The sequence below is a fragment of the Lepus europaeus genome, chromosome 12 (assembly GCF_033115175.1).
Source record: "Lepus europaeus isolate LE1 chromosome 12, mLepTim1.pri, whole genome shotgun sequence".
In the NCBI taxonomy this organism is placed as follows: Eukaryota; Metazoa; Chordata; class Mammalia; order Lagomorpha; family Leporidae; genus Lepus; species Lepus europaeus.
Window position 1 is genome coordinate 33611998 of NC_084838.1, and position 25581 is coordinate 33637578.

General features: G+C 48.5%; 2 protein-coding genes across 8 annotated transcripts in view; one reads left to right on the forward strand and one right to left on the reverse strand.

Annotated features, from left to right (window-relative positions):
• The window catches only part of TEX10 (testis expressed 10), a 64497-nt gene extending 60686 nt beyond the window's left edge, over positions 1-3811 (forward strand). For 2 of the 3 annotated variants that reach the window (XM_062207877.1, XM_062207878.1), the window contains exons 14-15: positions 1893-2103; positions 3607-3811. In XM_062207877.1, the coding sequence (XP_062063861.1) occupies positions 1893-2103; positions 3607-3720 (325 nt within the window). In that variant the 3' untranslated portion in view covers positions 3721-3811. Of the gene's footprint in view, positions 1-1892; positions 2104-3606 lie in introns of those variants that run through there. The other variant, XM_062207879.1, reaches the window with a different exon arrangement.
• A 9-nt stretch (positions 3812-3820) lies between these two features.
• The window catches only part of INVS (inversin), a 192328-nt gene continuing 170567 nt past the window's right edge, over positions 3821-25581 (reverse strand). For all 5 annotated transcript variants that reach the window (XM_062207871.1, XM_062207872.1, XM_062207873.1 and 2 more), the window contains 4 exons: positions 13488-14202; positions 9790-10019; positions 8760-8834; positions 3821-5277 (listed from right to left, as the gene is read on the reverse strand). In XM_062207871.1, coding sequence (XP_062063855.1) covers positions 5081-5277; positions 8760-8834; positions 9790-10019; positions 13488-14202 — 1217 coding nt within the window. In that variant the 3' untranslated portion in view covers positions 3821-5080. The remainder of the gene's footprint in view (positions 5278-8759; positions 8835-9789; positions 10020-13487; positions 14203-25581) is intronic.

A 25581-nucleotide genomic window follows, 5' to 3' on the forward strand; every position in this document is an offset into this window, starting at 1 on the left:
CTCCAGTAGGGGATGTGGATGTCCCAAGAAGTAGCTTAACACAGTGTGTTACAATGTCCACCCAGTAGTCTATGCTATTCCATATAATTAGCTATATTTACAGTGTGACTTTCTCTTTTTCTCCTTGCACTTTACTGTCCCAGCTTGGCTCTGATTACATCAAACAAGGCGAATAAAGTCTCCTCAGATCTAGTCAGGAGGAGGTTGGTCAGATGGTAAAAGGGCTTGCTCCCTCCAGAACCAGAGGTAGTCATGTTCCCTTTGAACAGAGGTGGGGAACCTTTTTCTATCAAGGGCCTTTTGTATATTTATAACATCAGTCACAGGCCATACATAACTATCAACTTAAAAATTAGGTTGCTATAGATTTATTGAATTTCAAGTCTCGCCTGTGACTGCCTTGGCAGGTCCAGGGCCAGATGTTCCCCACCTCTGCCTTAGAAATATCTGGGGAGATAGGGAGGGTTTTGTATTCTTTAAACAGAAACTACAACAGAGTTAGTTCAGAGCTTTTAGCAGTCTGTGGACTCTCCCTTCAAGTGGAAATTGCTTCATTTCATTGATGCTCCTCTACAGTGTGGTTGGGCTAGCAACAGGTTCATCTGTCTGAATACTGTGTGTGCTCTGCTGTACATTTGCGTCTATTTCTACTGTAAATACTTGTGCTCTAAAAGATACCAAAAGAATGATGTTTATTGAAATTTGGATTTATCCTCTCTGGCATTCCATGAACTGGTGTTGTGGTAATACTCCCTCTCCAGGTGCTTTATGAAATCATTTTGGCTCCTGTTGATCGCATCTTTCTGCAAATCTGCCCTAAGACATTGAAGAGGTTCAGAGACCAGGTCATAAGCTTACAGTTTCATAAATCATGTGCTCTTTTTTTTTTTTTTTTTAAAAAAAAGATGTTTTTATTTGAAAGGCAAAAGTTACAGAGAGAGGGAGAGACAGAGATCTTACCAGGTGTGGTTCACTCCCAAATGGCTACCATGGCTAGGGCTGGGCTAGGCCAGACCAAAGCCAGGAGCCTGGAGCCTGGAGTTTCTTCCAGGTTTCCCATGTGGGTGCAGGGGCCTAAGCATTTGGGGCCATCTTCTGCTTTCCCAAGTGCATTAGCAGGGAACTGGATGGGAAGCGGAGCAGCCGTGACTTGAACCGGTGCCAGTGTGGGATGCCAGTGTCATAGGCAGCAGCTTTACCTGCTACTCTATGGCACCAGCCCTGTAAATCGTGTTTTTTTTACCAGTGGGATGTTTCAGTATCTTTTACTTGAGAGAGAGAGTGGCAGATAAAGTGTGCAATTAAGCGCTCTCCCATCTACTGGGTCACTCTTCAATACCTGCACCAAACAGGAGGCCAAATCTGGGAGCTGGAAACTCAATTCAGGTCTCCCCTATGGGTGGCAAGAACTCAGCTACTTGAACCATGACCACTGACTCAGTTTCTGCATTAGCACAAGAGGTAAGAGCCAGAACTGGAATTTGACCCCAGACACTTCAGTGTGGGGTATTGGCATCCTAACTGGTATCTTAAGTGCTGGGCCAAATGCCCACCTCCTGCTCTTTTTTTGTTGTAAAATAATTAATGTCCAGTGGTAGGTAACACACTTCATACATGTGCTGGTCATTCTGTTCTCTGGCAAGTTCTGTATTTTGTATAAGATCAACTAGGGCGCCAAGAATGTCTTGTTAAGCCTCAGAAAGTGCTGGTTGGTGGGCTGGGACCCATAAAATGGGGAGAACAATTCTTCACTGAATTTAGTTCTGATGAAACTACTTCTTAGGATTTATGGTGTTTTATCAAAAAAATAAAAACATGTTCTTTAAAAGAACATTTGGGTTTGGGGGAATGTGGAAATGGATCAGCTCACTGACTCACTTCTGTCATTGTAGGGACAAGCTTTGGGGGGCCTGCGTCTCCATCTTGGCTCTTCTGCCTCGAGTCCTCAGGTTGCTGCTGCAGAGCCTGCGGGTGAACAGGGTTGGGCCTGAGGAGCTGCCCGTGGTGGGGCAGCTGCTTCGCCTGCTGCTTCAACACGCTCCCCTCAGAACACACATGTTGACCAATGCTATCTTGGTGCAGCAGATCATCAAGAATATCACGGTAAGCAGCATGGCACCAAAGGCTTTGTTAGTACAGGAATGGATTCCTAGGAGAGGGAAGGGTGCTCTGGAGGATGAGGTTCCTGTACATTGAATCACACCTGGAATTAAGCCCAGTGGGGTGGTTTCTCAGGACTCACCCTGTTGTACAGCACCTGACTGTAGCTTAGCCAGAGAAATGTCTTTTTGATTGCAGAATCATTTTAAAAGTGTTGAAATGCTTGTGCAGAATGAAGGTGGCACCAGACAGCTTAGATGGGAGAGGTGGGGGCATCAGTCATTACTGCTTGGTCTCAGAGACTGTCAGTTAATTGCAGTAGCTTGGCAGGCTTGCTTTCTCCTTCCTTCTCTTTCCCTCCCACCCTCCCTCTCATGTTCAGTCTTGTTTTCCTATCTGTAAAAATGGGAATACCATTTTTTGCATGCCATTGTTTTTGATAGCCAGTAAATGAGATAATCCAAGTAAAGTTCATGTATTTGTTTTATTTGAAAGGTAGCATTAGGGAGAGAGAGTAATCTTCCATCCACTGGTTCATTCTCCGAATGGCTACAATATCCAGGGCTGGGCCAGGCTGAAAGTTAGGAGCTTCATCTGGGTCTCCCACCTGGGTACATGGGCCATCCTCTGCTGCTCTCCCAGGTGTATTAGCAGAGAGCTGGATTGAAATTGAAGCAGCCGACATCCTATATGCAGCAGCTTAACCCGTTAATGTCACAACACCAGTCCCTTCCATACCCCAAGTGAAATTGTTACTGTGCCTGACGTTAATACTCACCGAATGTTAGCCATCATTAAGGAAAGTATCTAGCAAGAATAAACTGTAGATCAATTTCTAGTTTATTGGAAAGTAGAGAAAGGAGGAAATTGCAGATTCTGGCTTTGTGTGATAGATAGCACTTTGCCCTTGGCTTTGTCTGTCTGTGGGTCAGCTTTGTTGTCTGGGATTATTGGTGGTTTTGCTTTGGGAGGGTTAAAGATGTGGTTGTATGGGTGCTTGGGGGTTATTCAGTAAGGAGTAGAGTAATACTTTGCATTAGACCTTTTGCACACAAATAATGAAGGTACTTTGGAAACTTCTCAGAATAGATGTGGCAGTGGAATAATTCAGAAGCAACAGAAAAGAACTGGGATTATTCTTTCCAGATTGGAGACTCAGCCCATTCTGTAAAGAAGAGATTGACAGAAATTGTCAATCAGCTCTGTGGATGGACTCTTAATGTCAGCGCAGATTGAGACACCAGAAATGCCGAGGGGAAGGGATTGAGTGTACGAGTAGTTCCTAGTGTGTTCAGAAAGGGACAACCTCAACAAGAAACCAGTAGCACTAGAGGATTTGCTTAGGGATTTTCGCTCCCTGTGGGAATGCCCAGTGAATACTTACCTTTTCTGAGACATGTGGTGATACGGTTGCCAGGGCTTTGAGAAACTGTGTTTGGTATGAATAGTGCTGTCAGAACAGCAATTTTGGTACAATTCTTAAACTACTGTTGTTTTTCTCTACAGGCCTTGAAGAGTAACAGTGTACAGGAGCAGTGGCTTACCGACTTGCATTATTGCTTCAATGTGTATATCACAGGGCATACCCACGGGCCCAGCGCCTTGAGCACAGTGTACTGAAGAGGAGCTGTCGTACCTCCTATGGGAAACTGGGTATTCACATCTATCTTATTTTGAGGAGAGACTGGTGTAATAGAGTTTGTCATTAAAACTGAACTTTTAAAGAAGTTGTGTACAAACCTTCCTTTGCTCTGAAGGAGTTCCTGCCGTGGTGCGGGCTTACTTCCTGGACTCTCACCTGCCGCACAGTTGCGGGTCATCGTGTGTGCTGCATTGCATTCAGAGTGATACTGTAGCACCTTCAATCTTTGTGATTCTAGCTACACTAACCTCATTCTTTGTGTTTAAGATTTATTTATTTGAAAGGCAGAGACACAGAGAAGGGGAGAGAGAGATTTTTCCTTTGCTGGTTCATACCTCAAGTGGCCTCAACAACCAAGGCTGGGGCAAGCCAAGGCCAGGGAGCTTCATCCAGGTCTCTTATGTGGGTGCAGGGACCCAGGTACTTGCTATGATGAGCAGGAAGCTGGATGGGAAGTGGAGCAGCCGAGACTGGTGCCCGTATCGGCCGAGGCTTAACCTTGTACACCATAGTGCCAGCCCTCTTTGTGTTTTCATAATCACAAAAATGAATATAATTAGTAAACTGAAAATGAAAATATTAAATTAGGTGAGCACTTTATTTCTTTTCAGCACAGACCTTAGTGAAATGGAAGCAGTCCAGAATGGGAGACTGAGGTCACTCTGCCTCCTGTCGACACTCCTATGGCAGACTTACCCTTTAAAACATGAAGGGCCCATAGTCACAGCATTTTATTTTAACCAGGTGTTCTGAGAGAGCCAGAACATGTGTGGTTATCCATTTTTCCAGCTGGTGGGAGTGGCATTTTGAGAAGATTGCTCACCTCTACGAGTTCATCAGAAAATACAAGTATAGAGTAGACACCTGGCCTGAGTTAGCACCTTACTGCCTGACTGGTTCCTTGATACTGTGACACTGTTGCCTGACAGTGAGGAAGGGAGGACATGGCTGCCACCCAGGAGAGGGAAGTACAAGACGGAAGGAGCCCACAGTCTTGCAGGCACCAGGTCACGGTTCTGCTCCAGATGTAAAGCAGATGTTGGAGTAATGGTGAGGACATGGTGTCTGTGATGAAGGCAGCTGCCTCAGGACGGCCACATCTTTAGGTTCATCACTTGAGCCAAGAAGCCAAGCCTGCACCAGCCAGCTGACAAGAACCACAACCCAGCAAGCCGTTTAGTGCTCGGGTTTAGCTTCACTTAGACTTGAATTATTAATGCTCATTTCCAGCCTTACCAATTGAAGTGAAAACAGTGCTGGGTGAGAGCATGAAGAACACACTCTGGTATTTTCATTGGTACCATGTTTCCAGGCTCATCAGGCTTCAGATGTGCGTATTCAGGTTTTTCCAAGATGATCAGAGAACGAGAACTCTGCAGGTGCTCTTCCAGCTCCCCCCGAACACCGGCTTCCCCCACAGGCAGTCACGGCGGTGGTGGAGTGCTTTTTTGACTGAGTAGCTGAGCGCAGGTTGTAAGAGAAGTTTTTTGATCTTCCACTGTCCTCAATGAGATGTATACACTGCAGATTGCTCACTGTAAGAACAAATACCAGATTGCTATTCAGGTTATTAAGTCTAATGCCAAAGGAGGGTTCACAGATGGTGAGGACAAAGGATGGGTCAGTTTACTGTAGTGTGACTCATAGCTCTACATTTTCCATTACTTCAAAAACGGGACAGTTCTTCAAAAAAAACTTGTTGGGGAGGGGCCCTCTGTCTCCTTGGAATGTATCTTTCCAGCTCTGTCAATACAATACATACACTCAAAAATATCTTTTAATTCCTTTTTGCTCTATTTCTTGTAATAGTCCTTTCCAGAAGATAGGTTTGTTTGAAAATTGTTTAGATCCTCAAGGATCACAGACTGACAAGCATTTAAAATTTAAAATGTTTTTGAGGCCCTTCTTAATGACCTTAAAAGAACAAATTTATAGAATGCCTCAATTAGAAAACAGTGAATGGACTTTAACAAGTGACGGTACTGACGCCCAGATGGTGGTGACACCTTGCTGAAGCCATATTGCTGCATTTGTGCCTTCCTGTGGGGGCATGTAAGGTATTATGAAGGGGTTTTCTGTGTGCTATCAAGATTCACTTATTTGGAAGGGTCACAGACAGGGAGAGACAGATTTTCCATCCTCTAGTGTGCTCCTCAGATGGCTGCAATAGTCAGGAGCTTTCTTCCGGGTCTCCCATGTGCGTGGCAGGGACCCAAACACTTGGACCATCTTGGGCTGCTTTTCCCAGGCCATTAGCAGGGAACTGGGATTGGAAGTGGAGCAGCCAGGACACCAACCAGCACTCACATAGGATGCTGTCATCGTAGGCAGCGGCTTACCTGCTATGCCTCAGTGCTGTCTATTACAACACCAGGATCCCATAAGGGTGCTAGTTCATGTTCCCGCTGCTCCACTTGTGATCCAGTTCCTTGCTAATGGCCTTGGAAAGCAGCAGAAGATGGCCCAACTGTTTGGGCCCTTGCCACTTACATGGGAGACCTAGATGAAGCTCTTGTCTTTAACCCAACCTTGGCTGTTGTAGCCATCTAGGGAATGAGATAGTGAATGGAAGATTTCTGAAATTCAAATCAATCCTGAAAAAATTTTTCTTTTTAAAGATTTATTTATTTGAAAGGCAGAGTTAGGGAGAGACAGAGAAGGTCTTCCATCCACTGGTAATGGCTGTAGCTGCCACAGCTGGGCCAATCTGAAACCAGGAACCGGGAGCTTCTTCGAGTGTCCCCACACGGGTGCAGAGCGTGAGGACTTGGGCCATCATCTACTGTTTTCCCAGGCCATAGGAGAAAGCTGGATCGGAAGTGGAGGAGCCGGGACTCAAGCTGGTGCCCGAATGGGATGCCAGTGCTGCTATGCCACGGCACCAGCCCCTCCCCCTGGTTTTATAACTATTAGTTCAGTACATTTTTCTTTAAGTGAATGACACTCGTTGGACTGTGGTGTATGCATTTGGCTGCCCTCACCAGGGGATGGTTTGCCATCTGCATGCCCCTCTGCAGCTGGGCAGGAATACACTGCGTTCACGCAGAGAGCACCATAACCAGGAGTCACTTGAGCCATAGTTGATTAGTCAACAGAATGGGGTTTTAAAGGGAGTTCTTTAAAGAGATGGGCCCTGGTAAGGGGTCTGGGAGGTGTGTGTGTGAGAGTGAAAGAAAATGCATGAAGAAAGGGTAATGCTGGTGTTGTTTGTGGGTAGTATGCAGGGGTGGGTGTAGGAGACCAGGGAGAACAGTTGTGTTTGCTCTATTCATCTGATACTTGGGTATCTGTAGTGTGCCAAGCAATTTGCCCACTCTGAAAATCTATTCAGGGCCGGCGCTATGGCAAGTAGGCTAAGCCTTTGTCTGCAGGTGCTGGTTCACGTCCCAGCTGCTCCACTTCCAGTCCAGCTCTCTGCTATGTCCTGGAAAAGCAGTACAAGTTCTTGGGCCCCTGCACCCACGTGGGAAACACAGAAGCAGCTCCTGGCTCCTAGATTTGGATCAGCCCAGCTCTGGCCGTTGAGGCCATTTGGGGAGTGGACTTTTCTGTCTTCCCTCTCAAATAATAAAATATTAATTTTTAAAAAGTCTGTTCCTATGGAATTCAAGGCAAAAAATGAACTTTCTTATTCAAAGTGGAGACAAAAATGAATACTCTCCTTGGTTCAGTTTGGCATCTGTGATTCTATATTCCTGAAACTTAGTGTATCCAAAACCCCATTTCATGTAAATTATTTAATGTATAGACAGAAAACCAAAGTGTGAAACACAAAAACAGGCTTCAACCAAGCTATAGCTAGTAGCTCTGACCAGCTTTAATGTGGGTGGGGTTGGGTCTAACAAAACCCTCTGCTCCCCAGGCCCGGGTTAGGAGAAAGGTCTCTTTATTTTGTCCTTGAGTTCAGATCAGCCAGAAATGTGTAGGAATAAACAAGCAGCTTGTTCAAATGCACATTAACCACTAAGCACTGTGGCTTTCTGAATTTGTTTACTCTGTCCCAAGTCCCTTAACTAAAAACTTTTTATGCTGCCAAACACCTTCATTTTAAAAGATTTCTGATAGTCCTGAATTTTTCCCCTTAAAGTGAAAAATGATCTAATTTATACTTATATTTGGTTATCTATATGCCACCTCTCTGGCAGTTGTAACTGAGAGGAATTCTGTTTTTGAAACTGTTCGATTAAGTAGAATAATTTTTTTTCCTAATGTAGAGCTTTGGGCCATGATTCCTTTGCAAGTGTCTAAATGCCACACCCACGGCTCCCTGACCAGCCTGCCCGTGCTGCCAGGCACATCTTATCAAAGGCTTGGCAGTCCCCCACCTCCAGGTCCCTCCCCCATCAAACACTAAATGAATGTTAAAGTTCACGCTGACAGTCATTGTTCACCTTCCCAGCTGCACCCTGCTCCCCCAGGATGGCCGGGTGGAGGTGGGGGGGCAGGGGAGCGTGTTGCCATAGCCACCTGGGAGAAACACTGGCCCTGGCATTAGCTGCTGACAGCACTGAACTTATCACCCACACTGAATGTTGGCATGAGGGAAAGGCTCTGGGTAAAACACTTGTCTTGTGGCTGGAAAGAAAGTTCCTTGAGCTTCCCTGTGACTGAAAGCACACAGTTGGGCCTCAGCTGGAAGTGCTGTCCTCCATGGTGCTCTCCCACAGTGGCTAAGGAGATGGGGGTCCCCATGTGACACCAGAATGGGGCAAGAATTCCTAAGGTATTGCTTTGAAGGACCACATGAACAAGCAAGGTAAAGCGATCACTAATAGCCTGCCATTTGTTTCCCATGGAAGTGATGTCATGGCGGCTTCTGGTTGTGAAAATTGGTGTCATTTGGAGACTGCTGTTGAGTGCAGTAATCTCATGCAAAGGGGATAAAAACCACGTGTACCTGAAATCAGATGGTCATCTGCTCTCGGCATCTGCCTTTGGGAGTGAAACGTTGGAAAGTGCTTCTCCACTCTCTCCCCAGCATCTCCCTGCATCTCCGCTAGCACAGTGGGTGCCTTACCTGAGTTGAGCTGCAGCACAGTAGGGGCTTTGGAAGATCTTGGGGGATGACGGACTCTCCCTTCTTGAGAACAACCTGGAATGACCAAGTCAGGTGTGTTAGGCTGGCAAGAGCTGGGCCTCACCAGGTTCCTTTTTGTGGATAAGGCGTGTGCTTGCAGGTGCCTACCACGAAACACTAGGTGTGGTGTGGGAGTGACCTGGAGGCCTAGGACATGGTCTACAGGAGCTCTTTCTAAGTGTTTTCTGGGTGCTGAGGAACTAGCCAGGCTTGTTTCCTGCCAAGTTTATTTGGATGGGCTCATTCAGAGATGAAAATGTTTCAATTTATAGTAACTCATTGGCTGAACAAGTATTTACCTTAGTATATACAACATCCCCATGGATGGGTAACCCTATACTAACCTCAGCATAGCTACGAAAGGTCAGAGTGAGGCAGGCAGAGTCTAAGTTAGTCTCCTCAGCCAAATGGTTGGCAGGGGTCTGGAGAGGTTTGAACCGTGAACTTTTCAGTCATGGAGCCCAGAATGCCTTGGGAAACCAGTTCTCTCCCAGAATTGCTGAAGGGAGCCAATGCAAGTGCTGAGAATTCACCTGGTGCTTGGAAGCAGAACAAATTTTTTTTTTTTTTAATCTGAATAGAGGTTTGCACAGCGTAATTTGATCCCACTTCAGAGTCTGATTGTGGCTGTGCTCTCTGGGTGTTGTGAACTACAAGTGCCCAGCAGCAGTGCAGACCTCATGATTCGGCAGGTACTGGATATACCGCACCCCATACTGGAATGTCTGGGGTCAAGTCCTGCTTCTGCTTCTGATCTGGCTTCCTGCTAACGCATACGCAGGGAGGCACAGCAGGTGGTGGCTCAGCTACTTGACTTCTTGTCTTCTGGCTTTGGCCCATCCCAGCTCCAGCTGTTGCATGCATCTGGGGTGTGAACCAGCAAATGGAAGATCTTTGTCTCTCCCTGCCACTGGGCCTTTCAAATAAAAATGAAATTTTTGAAAGATAAAGTGTCTAAAAGGACCATTACCATAGATTTGCTTGAGTACCAAGTGCTTGGTGGACTTTGTGCCCGAGGTGCCCTTGGATGGACTCTTGGGGGTCTTGCTTGCAGCAGCAGTCTTTGGGAGTTTTAGTTCCAGTTCTTTTCTCCACACTTGGAGGAGCAATGCCATGCACTCCTGGCTCCATCTGCCCACATCTCCAGCTCCAAGCTGCTTCATATGCAGAAGGTGGGTCAGGTGCTTCCGTAGCCGGTATCTGGTTGGGAGAACAGAGACTTTAAGATCACAGCACTGAAAACAAATTTCCTTTAAGGCTTCTAGTAGCTATCACAATAGTATAAGGGTGTTTCAAACACTTCGTGGAAACATGGAATTAAAAGAGTATCTCCTTGCAAAATTTTTGAGATCATTGCACTATTTTCTTAGACATTTTCCATGATCATTCTTAAGTACCCCTGTATTTGCTGAACTCCTGGGAGGTTCTTTCGAGTTCCCATTCTTAACTGGTGGCAGCATTTTGAGTGAATTTTTTCCACCCTCCAGCATTTTCTGAACTAGGATTCAGTCTTGCCCTCAAGGAGCCATGGGCTAGTGGAATGGTCTGGTTTTGAATGAGTAAGTGCAGTAGGAGAAGCGCCAGTGGCTGGGGGCTGGGGGCTGGGGTCCGGGCCAGCGCTGTGGTGTAGTGGCTACACCTCCGCCTGCAGTGCTGGCATCCCATATGGGCGCCACTGTGTGTCTTGGCTGCTCCACTTCCAATCCAGCTCTGCTACAGCCTAGGAAAGCAGAAGATGGTCCAAGTGCTTGGGCCCCTGTATCCACATGGGAGACCCAGAAGTGCCTAGCCTTGTGGCCATTTGTGGAGTGAACCAGTGGGTGGCAGACCTGTCTCTGTATCTCCCTCTCAAATAAATAAATGAAATCTTAAAAACAAAAAACAAAAAGGTCTGGGTGGTGAAGGAACAGACGCAGGACTGAGGATTTGTGGCGGCTTGAGGAGGCTCGGCAAGGCTTGTACCTATGGGTGCACCAGGCAGAGAAGCACGTACTAGGCAGATGTGGGCATTTGTGCAGGCCAGTAATGCAGTGTGGCTGAACCACTGTGTAGCTGGTGAGGGGAGGGGAGGCCGGGCTGCGGAAGGAGCCAGCGTTTCTTGAAGGTCTGGCACTTTCCCTATGATTAAATCTCCGTGTTGGACGGGGACACACACACACACACACACTCACATACTCTGCAGGACACGAGCAGTGCTGAGCCCCCGGAGAGCTGCCCAGGGCAACAGAGCAGGCTTGGTTTCACACAGCACCGAACAGAAAACGACCATCCTGAGTCTGCTACAAAACTCCTAGCAGAGCTCGGTGCAGCAGCCACCCCTTCTTCCCAAAGGCTGACTTCAGCAACCCATGCGGTGCGTCCCTCCTTTCCCGGGAGCCGGAAGCCACGCCTCACTCACAGAGCACGTGCCGCACGGAGAAATGCCGTGTCGCTCAGGTTCTTCCGCGGGAGGCGCCGAGGGCCTTCCCCACGCTCCGCTCCTGAGCGCAGTGCACTCACTGGCCAGGCCTGCTGCGGGCAGCGGCCGTGAGGGCACAGCTCCCACCGAGCCAGTCTGCTCTGGGGGCGGGAGTCCTGTGCCCGAGCCCAGGGCCCAGGGCTCGGACTGCGGCCCTGCCCAGGAGGGAAGGTGCCGCTGCGTGCTCCCCGCAGCTCTCCAGCTCAGCGTGTCCCCTGGCCGGCTTTCTTTTCTAAACTAGGCCACCACTGTGTAGGGGCGCTCCCACTGAATTCTGGGACTCAGTTTCATTTACTGCAGGCCGGAGGCACACACCCCCCACCCCCCACCCCGTTTCTAACTCCCCGGCCCCACCCTCAGGGCGTCCTAAGGAGGCCTGTGTTTATTGAGCCCTTAGCCCTTAGCTCCCCCACCCTTCACCACTCCTCACGCTGTCCCAGGACGCACTTGGGGCACCGGTCCTTACACGGAAAATGTCCTCGAAATCTTTCAGAAGCAAGAAGTCAGCCCCGGGCCTCGGAGTCCCGCAGCAGCGCAGCCAGAGGCCGCCGGGTGATGGTGCACCGTGAGCCCACTGCTCCTGGGAGACGCTGACAGGAGCTGTCAGCGCCGACCCTTCAAAGGAGCCAGGGTGCAGCCAGTCCAAGAAGGGGACGCTTCGGCCAGCGACCAGCTGCGGGGCCTGACGCGCCAAACCTCGCCGGCTTGTTCAGCTCCCGGCTTTCGGCCAGAATACGTTAACAAAAAGTTCCTCTGGGTGGTCGCCAGGGCGTGTCCTGCGAAAGTCCCCAAGGACAGGGAGCAGTGACCATGTCCACCAGTGGACTCAGAGGCCCAAAGCCAGCGCTGGCCGGTCCGCGAGCTGGTTAACCGCTGTGCCTCCGCCTCCTGGTGCGTGGAACGGGGAGAACAACGGTCCCTACCTTGCGGGGTTACTGTGAAGACGAAACGAGTTAACACAGGTAGAACCCGGTTGTCGCTGTCGGGCTCACCATCAGTGCTAACCACCAGCACTGCGGACGGTAGGGCCGCCCATCACCCTGCCCCCGTCAACCTGTGGCGTCGGCGTGCGGAGGTGCAGACACCAGGCAGGCAGCCCTTCTTCCCCTGCCCACCATCGGGTGAAGGGGGAGAGGCCGGCCTCCAGCTCCGGCCTCCAGCTCCGTTATCCGGCTGGCAACAAAGGACACTTGATTAACAATGGACGGGGGTGCGGGGAAGGGCCCTGGACTGGCACCCACTCACTTTTCCTCTCTGAGCAGTTTGCTTGTCTACAAAACGAGATATGGATGCCTGCCCTAGTGGCTTCCTGGTGTCGTTGGGACTTTGTAAATGGCCAAGAGCTCGAGCAGACACAAGGACACAGGCGGAGGCTGAGCATGCACAGGTCGGCACCGGGCTCCTGCAGGCATCAGTACATGAGGTCCTGGAGGCCTCTCCCAGGCCTCGCTGCCACCACTGCCTTTGCTCTCTCCTCTCTGCCAATGGTACCGTTCTCTCGGCTCTCTCGTTTCTCCCGACAGGGACCCTGACACCTGACACACCTGTGTCCACAGAGACTCACCTGCCTCATCTCCCATGAGTCTTCCTCTCCCAGAGACAGAGGCCACATAGCTGCCACCTAAGACCTCACCTAGATTCAGGCCCTTGTGTGGCCATATGTGAAGGAGTTTGCGAGAAAGGTGAAACCTTGTGACCATGGAATCTCCCCTGTTCAGGTAGTTACTCCCCAGAGGGCCTGTCTCCACCACTCCCAGTGCCTACCCGAGACTTCGAGCTCAGTATGTTCCAGACCCTGGGTTATTATTTGGATCAGTTCCTGGGTAGTGGAGTCATACAAACAAATATCTCATGTGTGCAGGGTTCCCAAGTGTATAAAACACAGATTCTCTCACTCCAGCAACTTGTCATATATATAATATGCAGGACGGATGAAGCCATCTTCATTTACAGAAGGGGAAACAGGGTCAGGAATGTCAAGCGGTTTGCCCCAAATCAGATAATCTGCTAGCATTTTCCCCAAAACAATCCCAGGTGTCCCCCTCATCCTTTATGGTACCCTATCTTTCTGGGCAGAAACATGCTCCAAATAGTGCATACAACGTGAACTGCCAGGACCCGCACATTTGTGACTTTCACCAGTAGATGCCGTAGCCTTGGCCTTATCACGGGCCACAGGGAATTCACTGGAAACACCAACGGTACGGTACCTCCGCCAAGCGCGCTGGATGACTGCCGCCGCCTCGTTCTTCCTGCGGAACAGCTCCTTCCTACTCCTTTCTCTCTGGATTATCTGCAGTCGGAGCTCTACGGGGAGAAGGGCGATGTTCACACTCTGCCCCAAGAGGGGAGCAGGTGCGGGCTCAGTCTCCTTAGATACCTGGACATTCCCAGGCTGGAGGGATGTCCCCAGCTTCCTGGCTCCTGACCTCAACTCCTCTGCGCTCTGTGGCGAATCTGAGCAGACCCCTCCTGCAGGCTTGTCCTGGGCCGCTTTGTTTCGTGGTGTGCGATGGTGGAGAGGATTCGGCCCGGCGTGGATCCCCTCCCTGGCACTGCCAGGCCGGCTGGAACCAGCCGGGGAGCACCTTCCACCTTTGACCTCTTGAATGCGCCTTTTCTGGGGGGCACCTTTGGCTTTGGGCGCCGCGTCATGCCGCCTGCTGGGCTTCCTGTGGCCATCGCGCTGCGGAATGCTTCCTGCTGTACGCCTGGGGTCCTCTCCTTTCTCATCGGGCCCAGCCAGCCTGAGAGAGGGGGGCTGCTTCAGGAGGCCTTTCCCCTTCTCGCCCCGCTGCTCGCCAACGGTCTCACCTCTGGACTTCTCAGTGGAGCACGCTCCCGGGTGCCTGCTCTCCTCGTCGCCCTCACTGGGTCGGGAGTGGACACAGGCAGATCGGCCTCTGGAGTGCTCTTTGGCTATTTCTTGGCAAGACAAAGAAAAAGGAGAAAAATTTATTGTCCGGCGCCGGCACACCGGGTTCTAGTCCCGGTCGGGGCACCGATCCTGTCCCGGTTGCCCCTCTTCCAGGCCAGCTCTCTGCTGTGGCCAGGGAGTGCAGTGGAGGATGGCCCAAGTCCTTGGGCCCTGTACCCCATGGGAGACCAGGAGAAGCACCTGGCTCCTGCCATCGGATCAGCGCATTGCGCCAGCCGCAGCGCGCCTACCGCGGCGGCCATTGGAGGGTGAACCAACAGCAAAAGGAAGACCTTTCTCTCTGTCTCTCTCTCACTGTCCACTCTGCCTGTCTAAAAATAAAAAAAAAAATAAAAAAAAAAGAAAAGAAAAATTTATTGTCCTAACCTTTTAGGGAAATTCTGTTCATGTGTTCACATAAAATATTCAGATGCATCCTGTATCATCACCACAACGGGGCAATTATCACTGGGAAAAAACTTCTTTAACTTCCAGTAACGACAGATTACAAGCCTGAAAGCCTTCGCACTAGGAGTACCTAGAAATGCTAATTAAAATGTAGCCAATCTCCTCCGAAAAGCACCATCATGCCTTCAAGTGAATAAAAGAAATTTGTAGAGGCTCAAAACACGGATCACTGAAAATCAGCAATAAATGTGTGAGCTGATCCAGCGGCGAGGCAGGCAGTAGAGGAGGGGTGGGCAGAGGACGGTCTGATTAAGTATCTCCTTGTGAGGCCGGCGCCGTGGCTCAACAGGCTAATCCTCCACCTAGAGGCACCGGCACACCGGGTTCTAGTCCTGGTCGGGGTGCCGGATTCTGTCCCAGTTGCCCCTCTTCCAGGCCAGCTCTCTGCTATGGCCCGGGAAGGCAATGGAGGATGGCCCAAGTGCTTGGGCCCTGCACCCGCAAGGGAGACCAGGAGAAGCACCTGGCTCCTGGCTTCGGATCAGCACAGTGTGCTGGCCGCAGTGTGCCGGCCGTGGCGGCCATTGGAGGGTGAACCAACGGCAAAGGAAGACCTTTCTCTCTGTCTCCCTCTCTCTCTCACTGTCCACTCTGCCTGTCAAATAATAATAGTAATAATAATAATAATAATAAGAAGAAGAAGTATCTCCTTGTGCTTTAACACCCAGAAAGAACAGAAGATGTGGCTTTGCAGGCAGAAAGTTAACTCTGATGGAGACTCTGTGTGAATCCGGCATTCTGGAAGGAAGATAACTTCAGAAATGATAGTTTAGATTTAAAAAATAACAGCAAACCCTGTCCCTGTATGGATGGTTGGTGCAGTGGTTTAAGTTGCTGCATTACATATTGGAGTACCTGATTCAAGGCTCTGGCTACTCTGCTTCCGACCCAGCTTCTGATAAAGTGTACCCTGGGAAGACAGTGGAGTACTTGAGTTCCTGCCACCCCAGGAGAACCACAGGAAGTCCGGGCTCTTGGCTTTGGCCTGGTGCAGCCCTGGTTGCTGCGGGTGTATGGGGAGTGAACCTACTTGCCCTACTCCCTCCCTATACCTCTACCTTTCTTTCCTTTTTTTTTTTCTTAAAAATATTTTATTTATTTTAAAGAGTTACAGAGAGAGAAGGAGAGAGAGAGAGAGAGAGAGAGAGTTATCCTCTATCCACTGGTTCACTTCCCAAATGGCTGCAATGAGCAGGGCTGGGCCAAGCTGAAGCTGGGAGCCAAGAGCTTCATCCAGGCCTCCCATGTGGGTACAGGGGCCCAAGGACTTGGGCCATCTGCTGCTGCTTTCCCAGGCCATAGCAGAGAGCTGGATTGGAAGTGCAGCAGCCGGGACTTGAACCAGCACTGCTATGGGATGCTGTGCTGCAGATGTGACTTACCTTGCTGTGCACAGTGCTGGCTCCCACTCTGCCTTTCAAAATAAGTAATTTAAAAAAAAAAAATCTTCTCATTGGCATTGGGAGAGGACAAGGAAGTTTGTCTCAGCCTAGGTTCTGAATGGGGCAGTCTCCTATGAGAATTTGAAACCAATGCCCTGTGCCTCCTGTGACAGTAATATAAAAACTGATCTCAGGTGATACCTTAGGAGCTTCAGGAAAGCAAACACAATATTGTCTTGGCGTGACATGCCCTCGATTCAGGCTGCACAAGGGACGGGGTCCCCTGAAGATGACTTCTCAGCTCCAAATGATAAAGTGCGGGAGGAAATAATCTACCACCAGTGATGATTAATGGATACACAGCGAGGTTAGAGCTCCAGTTTTAGTGCACACCCCCTCACACAAAAGTATGGCAGAAGAATAGATATTTGGAGGAGAACTAAATACAACATCAAAAATGAAAAATTTAGTTTTGATGTAAAAGGCAGTGGAGGAATTTCTAGCTCTCCAGCGGCAGAACTGAGGCATTCTCGTCACTGCAGACAATAGAAACACTGAACAAAATAGTACAAACAACCTGTTGGATGCACTGGGGAGCTAACAAAGCAGAAAAAAATATGGAATCAAGATCCAGGAGAATTTGTTAACATGAACTGATGAACAAGCAGGGCACCTGCAGCTGTTTGTTCCAAAGTACGGAGGACAGATCAGAACCTGCATTCTTTTGGACTGGGACCCTACAAAGCTATGCCATAGAGAAAGGTGAATTGCTTATAGACTGATCCTTACAGGGACTGAAGCCCAGCTTTGAGCCATCTTTGTTCTAGGAGTTGGATTAAAGTGATCTTGGGCTGTGGTGCTCCTAACTATCAGAAACCACTATAAATCCTGTCGTGGAAGAATGAATACTATCGTAGGCCTCAAGTTATGAGGGGCCTTGAAGCAGTTTCTTAAAAAACTTAAATCAGTTTATGAAAAAATCTATTTTTATAGATTTGAAACTGTTTTGCACAAAATAAACATATCTCGGCCGGCACCGTGGCTCAACAGGCTAAACCTCGCCTAGTGGCACCGGCACACCAGGTTCTAGTCCTGGTCGGGGCGCCGGATTCTGTCCCGGTTGCCCCTCTTCCAGGCCAGCTCTCTGCTGTGGCCCGGGAGTGCAGTGGAGGATGGCCCAAGTCTTTGGGCCCTGCACCTGCATGGGAGACCAGGAGAAGTATCTGGCTCCTGCCTTTGGATCAGCGCGATGCGCTGGCCGCAGCCCGCCAGCCGCGGCGGCCATTGGAGGGTGAACCAATGGCAAAGGAAGACCTTTCTCTCTGTCTCTCTCTCTCTCACTGTCCACTCTGCCTGTCAAAAAAATAAATGTATCTCTTAATTCCATTTTCTCATAAACTTTATGAAGTTCCCTTGTATTTGTACAATTTTTATATTCAATTTTCAGCACTAAATAAAAAATATACAGGCACCCAAGGAAATAAGATAACAGAGACAGAAAGAGGAAAAAGGATAATAAAATAGACACAGTTTATTTATGTAATGTGTTTTCAGAAACAATTTTTATTTTTATTGTATTTGAAAGGCACAGGCAGGCAGAGAGAGATCTTCCACCTGCTGCTTTCCTTCCCAAAGGCCTGCAACAGCCATGCTGGCCAAGTTGAAGCCAGGAGCATGGAACTCAATCCAAGTCTACATGGGTGGCAGAGACTCAAGTACTTGAGCCATCACCCATCACCTGCTGCCTCCCAGGGTGCATGTTTGCAGGAAGCTGGATTGGAAGCAGAGTAGGGGGGCTGGAACCAGGCACTCTGATATGGAACAAGTCTCTCTAGTGGCGACTTAACCACTGTGTGAAATGCCCACCCCAGAAACAGATTCTAACGTCATATGCTTGGGGCTGGTACTGTGGTACAGTGGGTTAAAGCCCTAGCCTGCAGCGCCTGCATCCCATATGGGCGCCTGTTCGAGTCTTGGTTGCTCCTCTTCTGATCCAGCTCTCTGCTGTAGCCCGGGAAAGCAGTGGAAGATGGCCCAAGGCCTTGGGCACCTGCACCTATGTGGGAGACCTGGAAGAAGCTCCTGGCTCCTGGCTTCAGATCAGCTCAGCTCTGGCCATTGTGATCATTTGGGCAGTGAACCAGGGGAATGGAAGACCTCCCTCTTTCTGGCTCTACCTCTCCTCTGTAACTCTTCCAAATAAATAAAATAATTATTTTAAAAAAAGGTCATGCTTAAGTGCATGCTTAAGTGCATGCAATAAAGGGCTGAATATAGGAAAACATACTTGTATCTGCTAGTCTGTGCCAAAGAAATTGAGAAAACATAAGTAAGAAACTGAAGAGGTTATTTACCTTTAGGGGTAGGGAAGGGGAATGGGAACTGGGATGTCGGAAGGAAGGAAGAGTGAGCAACACTTCTGAGTCCACTTTTTTGTTTCTCTCAGAGAACCATAATAATGTTACACACACATATACATAAGTACAACACATATATTAAAACAACCTATCACTGTATACCTTAGAATGGCAAACTCCAAACACTAACACGAACAAATGCTGCTGAGGATGTACAACAACAGGAACTTCCATTCCCTGCTGGCAGAAATGCAATAGAGTCCCTTCAGAAGACAGGTTGGTAGTTTCTAAGAAAACTAAACGTACTGTTACCATAAGATACAGCAGTTGTACTCCTTGGTACTTACCCTACTGAGTTGAAAACTTAGGTCTATACAACCTGCACACAGATATCTAAAGCAGCTTTATTCATAATGGCCAAAATCTGAAAGCAACAAAATGGGCTGTGGTATATCCAGACAATGGAAGATTACATAGCACTAAATGAAATGAACTATCAAAACATGAAAAGACACAGAGGAACATTAAAGGAGAAGTCAATCTGGAAAGGCTACGTGCTGTATATTTCCAACCATATTACCCTCTAGAAAAGCCAAACTCAGCAGACAGTAAAATGATCAGTTATTTCCAGGGATTAAGAGAGATAGACAGAGGGGCCAGCACCGTGGCTCACTTGGTTAATCCTCCACCTGCGGCGCTGGCATCCCATATGGGGACCAGGTTCTAGTCCTGGCGCTCCTCTTCCAGTCCAGCTCTCTGCTGTGGCCCAGGAGGGCAGCGGAGGATGGCCCAAGTGTTTGGACACCTGCACCTGCATGGGAGACCAGGAGGAGGTACCTGGCTCCTGGCTTCAGATCGGCACGGCGCTGGCCATGGCGGCCATTTGAGGAGTGAACTAGCGGAAGGAAGACCCTTCTCTCTGTCTCTGTCTCTCTCTCACTGTCTATAACTCTAGCTGCCAAATTAAATAAAAAGAGAGAGAGAGAGAGAGAGAGAGAGAGAGAGAGAGAGAGAGAGACAGAGACAGAAAGGGATGCCCAGGTGGAGCACAAGAGTTTTTTAAGGTAGTAAAAATACTCTTCATGATACTAACACAGTACATGCACATCATTACACATTTGTTCTGTGTTAGATAGCCTGAGTTTGAGATATTTTTGAGGCACTCAAATGAGGACATATGTAAGTACCTGAATACACATAATTGAAGCAAGGAAGAGTCTTTGGCATAAAGGTGGTAACTGAATTTGTTGCCTTAGCCATGGTACAAGTACCAATTGGATGGCCTCACACTCCCACCAGACATACCCACTGGCTCTGACAGCCCATATGGTGAGAATAAGAAAACACCAGGGACTGCCCTTTAAACAGTGAGTTTCTCCTCAGATACTCCTGAAAACCACGCTGACTCAAAGACAACTTTTTCTCAGCACTACCCACAAGAAATCTGCTCCTATGTCATCTCGATCCTACCTTGTGAGACCATCCCATTCTCCGCCCTGCTGCTGCTGTCTCATTACAGATCCCAGCTGGCCTCCAGGTCCATTTCCATGCAGCCAGTGACCCTTCTATGGCTGTGTCCTTCCATCACCACTGACCATGGTTAACAACAGCTCACATCCACCGTGTACTTTGCGCACTGTCCTTAAGTCTTTTTTTTTTTTTAGAAAATATTTATTTTATTTGAAAGGTAGAGTGACAGAGAAGAAGAGACAGAGAGAGGGGGAGAAAGACATCTTCCACCTGTTGGTTCACTCCCCTAGATGGCCACAGCTCAGCCAGGCCAAAGTCAGGAGACTAGAACTCTATCAGGGTCTCCCATGTGGGTGGCAAGGGCCCAAGCACTTGGGCCATCTTCCACTGCTTTTCCAGGTGCATTAGCAGGGAGATGGATCAGAAGCAGAGCAGTGGGGACTCAAACTGGTGCTCCAATATGGGATGCTGCTGTCACAGGTGGCGGCTTAACCTGCTATGCCACAATACTAACCTCATCCTTGTATCTTTACCTGAGCTGTCTCATTGAAATTCATGATCTTCTAAATAAGGCATTATAACCTCTTTTTTTTCTTTTTAAACAATTAAAGAGTCAAGGTTTGGAGAGTTAAGTAGCCTGCTCAAGGTACACAGCTAAGTGGCAGAGTCTAAATATGAACCTAGGCTGTGTGAGTCAAAGCTTATGCATTTAGCCAGCATGATCCACACATATTGTAAGAAATACAAAGGCGGGGGTGGGGCGGATTACTAAGAAAGAGGAGCGAGAAATCTTGCTAAGACACCTTGAACAAATCCCTCTTTCAGGACCTGATTTGCTGACAAGCTTTGAGAAGGCTGCACAGATGCTTCCTGAAGCCCCTCGAAGCTTTAACATTCTCTGTGTCTATGGTACACTATGAAAGAGAAGGTGTCAGTAACTCCCCATCTCCACATGCCCACCGCTTAAGGTCTACACTGCCTGAGCTTGGGTCAACCAGAGCAGCCGCGACCCTTCCTTACTTGGCTAAACCTAAGTGGGTTGTGCTGTCCTTCACCCAGTGACCTTGGTGTTCCCTCGGAATGCCTGCTAAAGAGGCTTCAGCCAGTGCCAGTCTTGATTCCTGGAAGTGACTGCCTACTTTCCTTTGCCTGTGGCCCCTTGGGCGGGTGAATGAGGGCAAAGGCTGCCCACGGAATTGGCGCTCCCTTTCCTTATGTCTGAATCCATCTCTCGGGCCTCCTTCCCTGCAGCTGTCCCCGAACCTGCATGTTGGACTTCTCTGAGACCCTGTCTACAAATTTATCTGGCTCTTCTCATGGGTCCCTTATTCAGCCTACCACTTCCAGTCCTCAGAGAGAGGTTTCCTGCTTCAGAGTGCTTCTAGAACAGTAGCTTTCAAACTTTCTTGGTAGTGACCTATACCAAGAAATACATTTTATACTATGGTCCAATTTAGTCACATGCATGCATGTACACACAATACACACATGTATGTATTTGTACACAGATATAACTGGAACAGGCCGGCGCTGTGGCTTAACAGGCTAATCCTCCGCCTTGTGGTGCCAGCACACCGGGTTCTAGTCCCGGTTGGGGCGCCGGATTCTATCCCGGTTGCCCCTCTTCCAGGCCAGCTCTCTGCTATGGCCCGGGAAGGCAGTGGAGGATGGCCCAAGTGCTTGGGCCCTGCACCCGCATGGGAGACCAGGAGAAGCACCTGGCTCCTGGCTTCGGATCAGCGAGATGCGCTGGCCGCAGTGGCCATTGGAGGGTGAACCAACGGCAAAAAGGAAGACCTTCCTCTCTGTCTCTCTCTCTCTCACTATCCACTCTGCCTGTCAAAAATAAAAAAATAAAAAATAACTGGAACAAATTTTGTTATCCTTTTACATGCAATGTGCTTTGATATTTTCTATTGTATCCCATGAAAAATACACTAGTGGGACAGGCATTTGGCCTAGCAGTTAAGACAATGGTTAGGATGCTTACATCCTGTATCAGAGTATCTGGGTTTTTGTCTTAGATCCAACTCCTGATTCCAACTTCCTGATAATGAGGACCCTGAGAAAATAGTGGGTGATGACTCAAGTAGTGGGGTCCTTATCACTCACACAGGAGTTACCAACTCTAGACTTTGGCCTAGCCCAACCCCAGCTGTTACAGTCATTTGGGGAGTGACCTATGAATAGGAACTTACTCTCTCCCCCTCTGAAATAAAGGAAATATGCTGGTCCACTCCACTAATTTAATTTCATGAAAATTATTTTAAACCACACCTAGGGGCTGATGCCTGTGACGTAGTAGGCGAAGCCTGTCTGCAGGGTCAGCATCCCATATGGGTGCTGGTTCGTGTCCCGGATGCTCCTCTTCCAATCCAACTCTCTGCTAAAGGCCTGGGAAAGCACTGGAAGATGGCACCAACATAGGAGACCTGAAAGAAGCTCCTGGCTCCTGGCTTCGGATTGGCCCAGCTCCAGCCATTGTGGTCATTTGGGGGGGTGAAACCTCTCTCTCTGTCTCTCCCTCTCTTTGTAATCAGTCAGTTTTAAAATACTTAAAACACACACACACACACACACACACCTAGATCACCTAGTCTAGCTGGTAGCAGTGTAATCAGAGGACAAAAGTCTGGTTATCAGAAAGCAAAACAGTATTGGGGCTGGCATTGTGGCTCAGAGGGTTAAGCTGCTGCCAGTGATGCCAGCATCCCATATGGGCACCAGTTCAAGTCCTGGCTGCTATGCTTCTCATCCTGATCACTATCAATGTGCTTAGGAAAGCAGGGGAAGATGGCCCAAGTGCTTGGGCACCTGCATCCTGTGGGAGACCCAGATTGAGTTCCAGTCTCCTGGCTTCAGCCTGGCCCAGCTCAGGCCATTGCAGTCATTTGGGGGGAGAAAGCCAGCAGATGGGAGATGTCTGTCTCTCATTTTGTGATTCTGCCTTTCAAATAAATAAATAAATCTTGAGAAAGTGAAACAGTATAGATTTCCCAGGATGTGAGGCTGCTCTTTCAGAATGAGCTGAGGTTCACAGATCTGATTGGCCTTGCAGGGCTATTGTCTCAAAGCATTTTATAATAAGGCTAACACGCACCCAATTAATCTATGTAATTTCAGGAGTCTAGAATTACTGTGCTCTGTTTTCTGTGCTCTATAGAGCACTGGATTAGGGGAATTAGCGTTTTCCATTTGAGATTACAGGGACTAAGTATAATTTCTGGTGTACAGAGGAAACTCCATGCCACCCAAACCTTTAATTTCTTAGAGAAGTGAGGTGAACACACATTTATCTATACAGCCAATATCATGCTCACTGCTGTAGGAAACTGATGGTGACTAGAAAGAGTCAGTATAGCCAGCTCACAGTGTGGTCTTGAAAACATCTCCAGAATGACTGCACATACAGTGATTTAGTGAACTGAATAAATGCAAATCTTTGCCATAACCATGGGGTTTTGTTTACAGAAAATGTGAATGTTTTTCATTTTATGTATAAGGACCTGTCTGTTATCTCTGAATCTCTAAGTACTTAATACCATCCAACCATAACTTCACTAATTTCTTAGTAATATATCCTGCAAGGTGCAAGAGATATAGAAATAGGATAGCGCTGCCTTTTAGACAGATTGTTTAATGGAAAAAGACTGTTCCCCATCCTAACATGCATGCATCTTTACAGTATGATTTTGCTATACTGTCCATCCAGAGATGGAGTCTCTACTCCCTCGAATCTGGGCTGGCTTTGTGACTTGGACCCATCAGTAGAATGTGGTAGAACTGGTGTGAAAGTTCTGATGTCCAAGGCCTCTAGAGGCCTGGCTTCTGCTCTCCTTCTCTCACAGCATTGCTCCGATATGCATGGAAGACAACCTAGCCTATCGGAGAATGAAAGGCCACACGGAAGAGCAGTGCCAACCGTCAGCACTGATCACTGCACAGATGAGGGAGGCCATCTTGGATATTCCAGCCCAGGCAATCCTCTGGCAGTCACCTTAGTGAGCCCAGGTGACTCAGAACTCTCCTGCTAACCCAATCAAGAAACAATCATTGTTGTTTTTAAATGGTTAATTTAATTTTAAAAAATTGTGCTTGAGCTGCAGAGAGAGCTCTCATCACTGGTTCAGTCCTCGAATGATTACGGCAGCAGGGGTTGCTGGCTGGCTGGCCTCAGCTGGGAGCTACAAACGCAATTCAGCTGCCCCAGGTGGAAGGCAGGAACGCAGCGACATGAGCCATCCCTGTTGCACAAGCAGGAGCTGGAGCCAGCATCACGCCCAGGCACTCCAACACAGGACGCGGGGTCCTACTCACTGTAGTTTCAACCCACTTAGGTTTTCTTTCTTTTTTTTAAGATTTATTTATTTGAAAGGCAGACTTAGAAAAGAGGAGAGCGAGCACGAGAGAGAGAGGGTGCTTCCATATGCTGGTTCACTCCCCAAATGGCTGCAACAGCTAAGAATGGGCCAGTTTTCAAGCATAAGAAATATAAAGATCTCAGGATGCGCTACATTATACAATAAAATCATTTAATATCGCTATAGTTTTCAGCCAGCAAGAGAGTCTTAGTGAGATATAGCCTAAGGATAAAGCCTTGGGAGCTCATGGCAATAGCCTAGGGTGATGATCACTGACATCATAAATAAGAGTGTCAATTGTTAAATTAACAACAGGAGTCACTGTGCACTTACTCCCCATGTAGGACCTCTGTCCTTAATGAGTTGCACTATGAGAATTAACTGCAAAACTTGTTCTCAAGCAGTACTTTATATGTTGTGTGTGGGGGGATACAAACTGCTGAAATCTTTACTCAGTATAGAGTTGGTCTTCTGTATATATAAAGTTAATTAAAAATGAACCTTAATGAAGAATGGGATGGGAGAGGGAGCAGGAGGTGGGACAGGAGTGGGGGTAGGAGGGTGGGTATGAGGGGAAGAACTGCTATATTCCTAAAGCTGTACCTATGAAATGTGCAATCATTAAATAAAAGCTTTTTTAAAAATGGCTGTACAACCCTTTATTGAGACCTCAAAAATGTTTAATGTGGTATAGTAGGCCCGCTCAGCTGACAAAAAAATGTCTAGGATTCTCAAGGGCATTTTCCCACAGAAGTCTGAGCAAGTCAAATTAGAGAGAATTCTGTTTGAAAATCACTATGGGTCCGGCGCTGTGGCTCAATAGGCTAATCCTCCGCCTTGCAGCGCTGGCACACCGGGTTCTAGTCCCGGTTGGGGCACCGGATTCTGTCCCGGTTGCCCCTCTTCCAGGCCAGCTCTCTGCTGTGGCCCGGGAAGGCAGTGGAGGATGGCTCAAGTGGTTGGGCCCTGCACCCCATGGGAGACCAGGAGAAGCACCTGGCTCCTGCCTTGGGATCAGCGCGGTGCGCCAGCTGCAGTGCACCGGCCGCGGCAGCCATTGGAGGGTGAACCAATGGCAAAGGAAGACCTTTCTCTCTGTCTCTCTCTCTCACTGTCCACTCTGCCTGTCCAAAAAAAAAAAAAAAAAAAAAATCACTATGGATGTCATTGTTCAACCTGGGCAAACGCTTCACAGGAAACCCATGATGTCTGAGAAAGCTGCATTGCTAAGAGTACCACCAGCTTGAACAGACATCGTTCAAAACAGAAAGATGCTTCCGGGGCCCGCTTTCCTACAGCCAGAAAACTGGCTGAGGGAGCTGCGCGGCTGCAAGCATGAGCCCTACAGG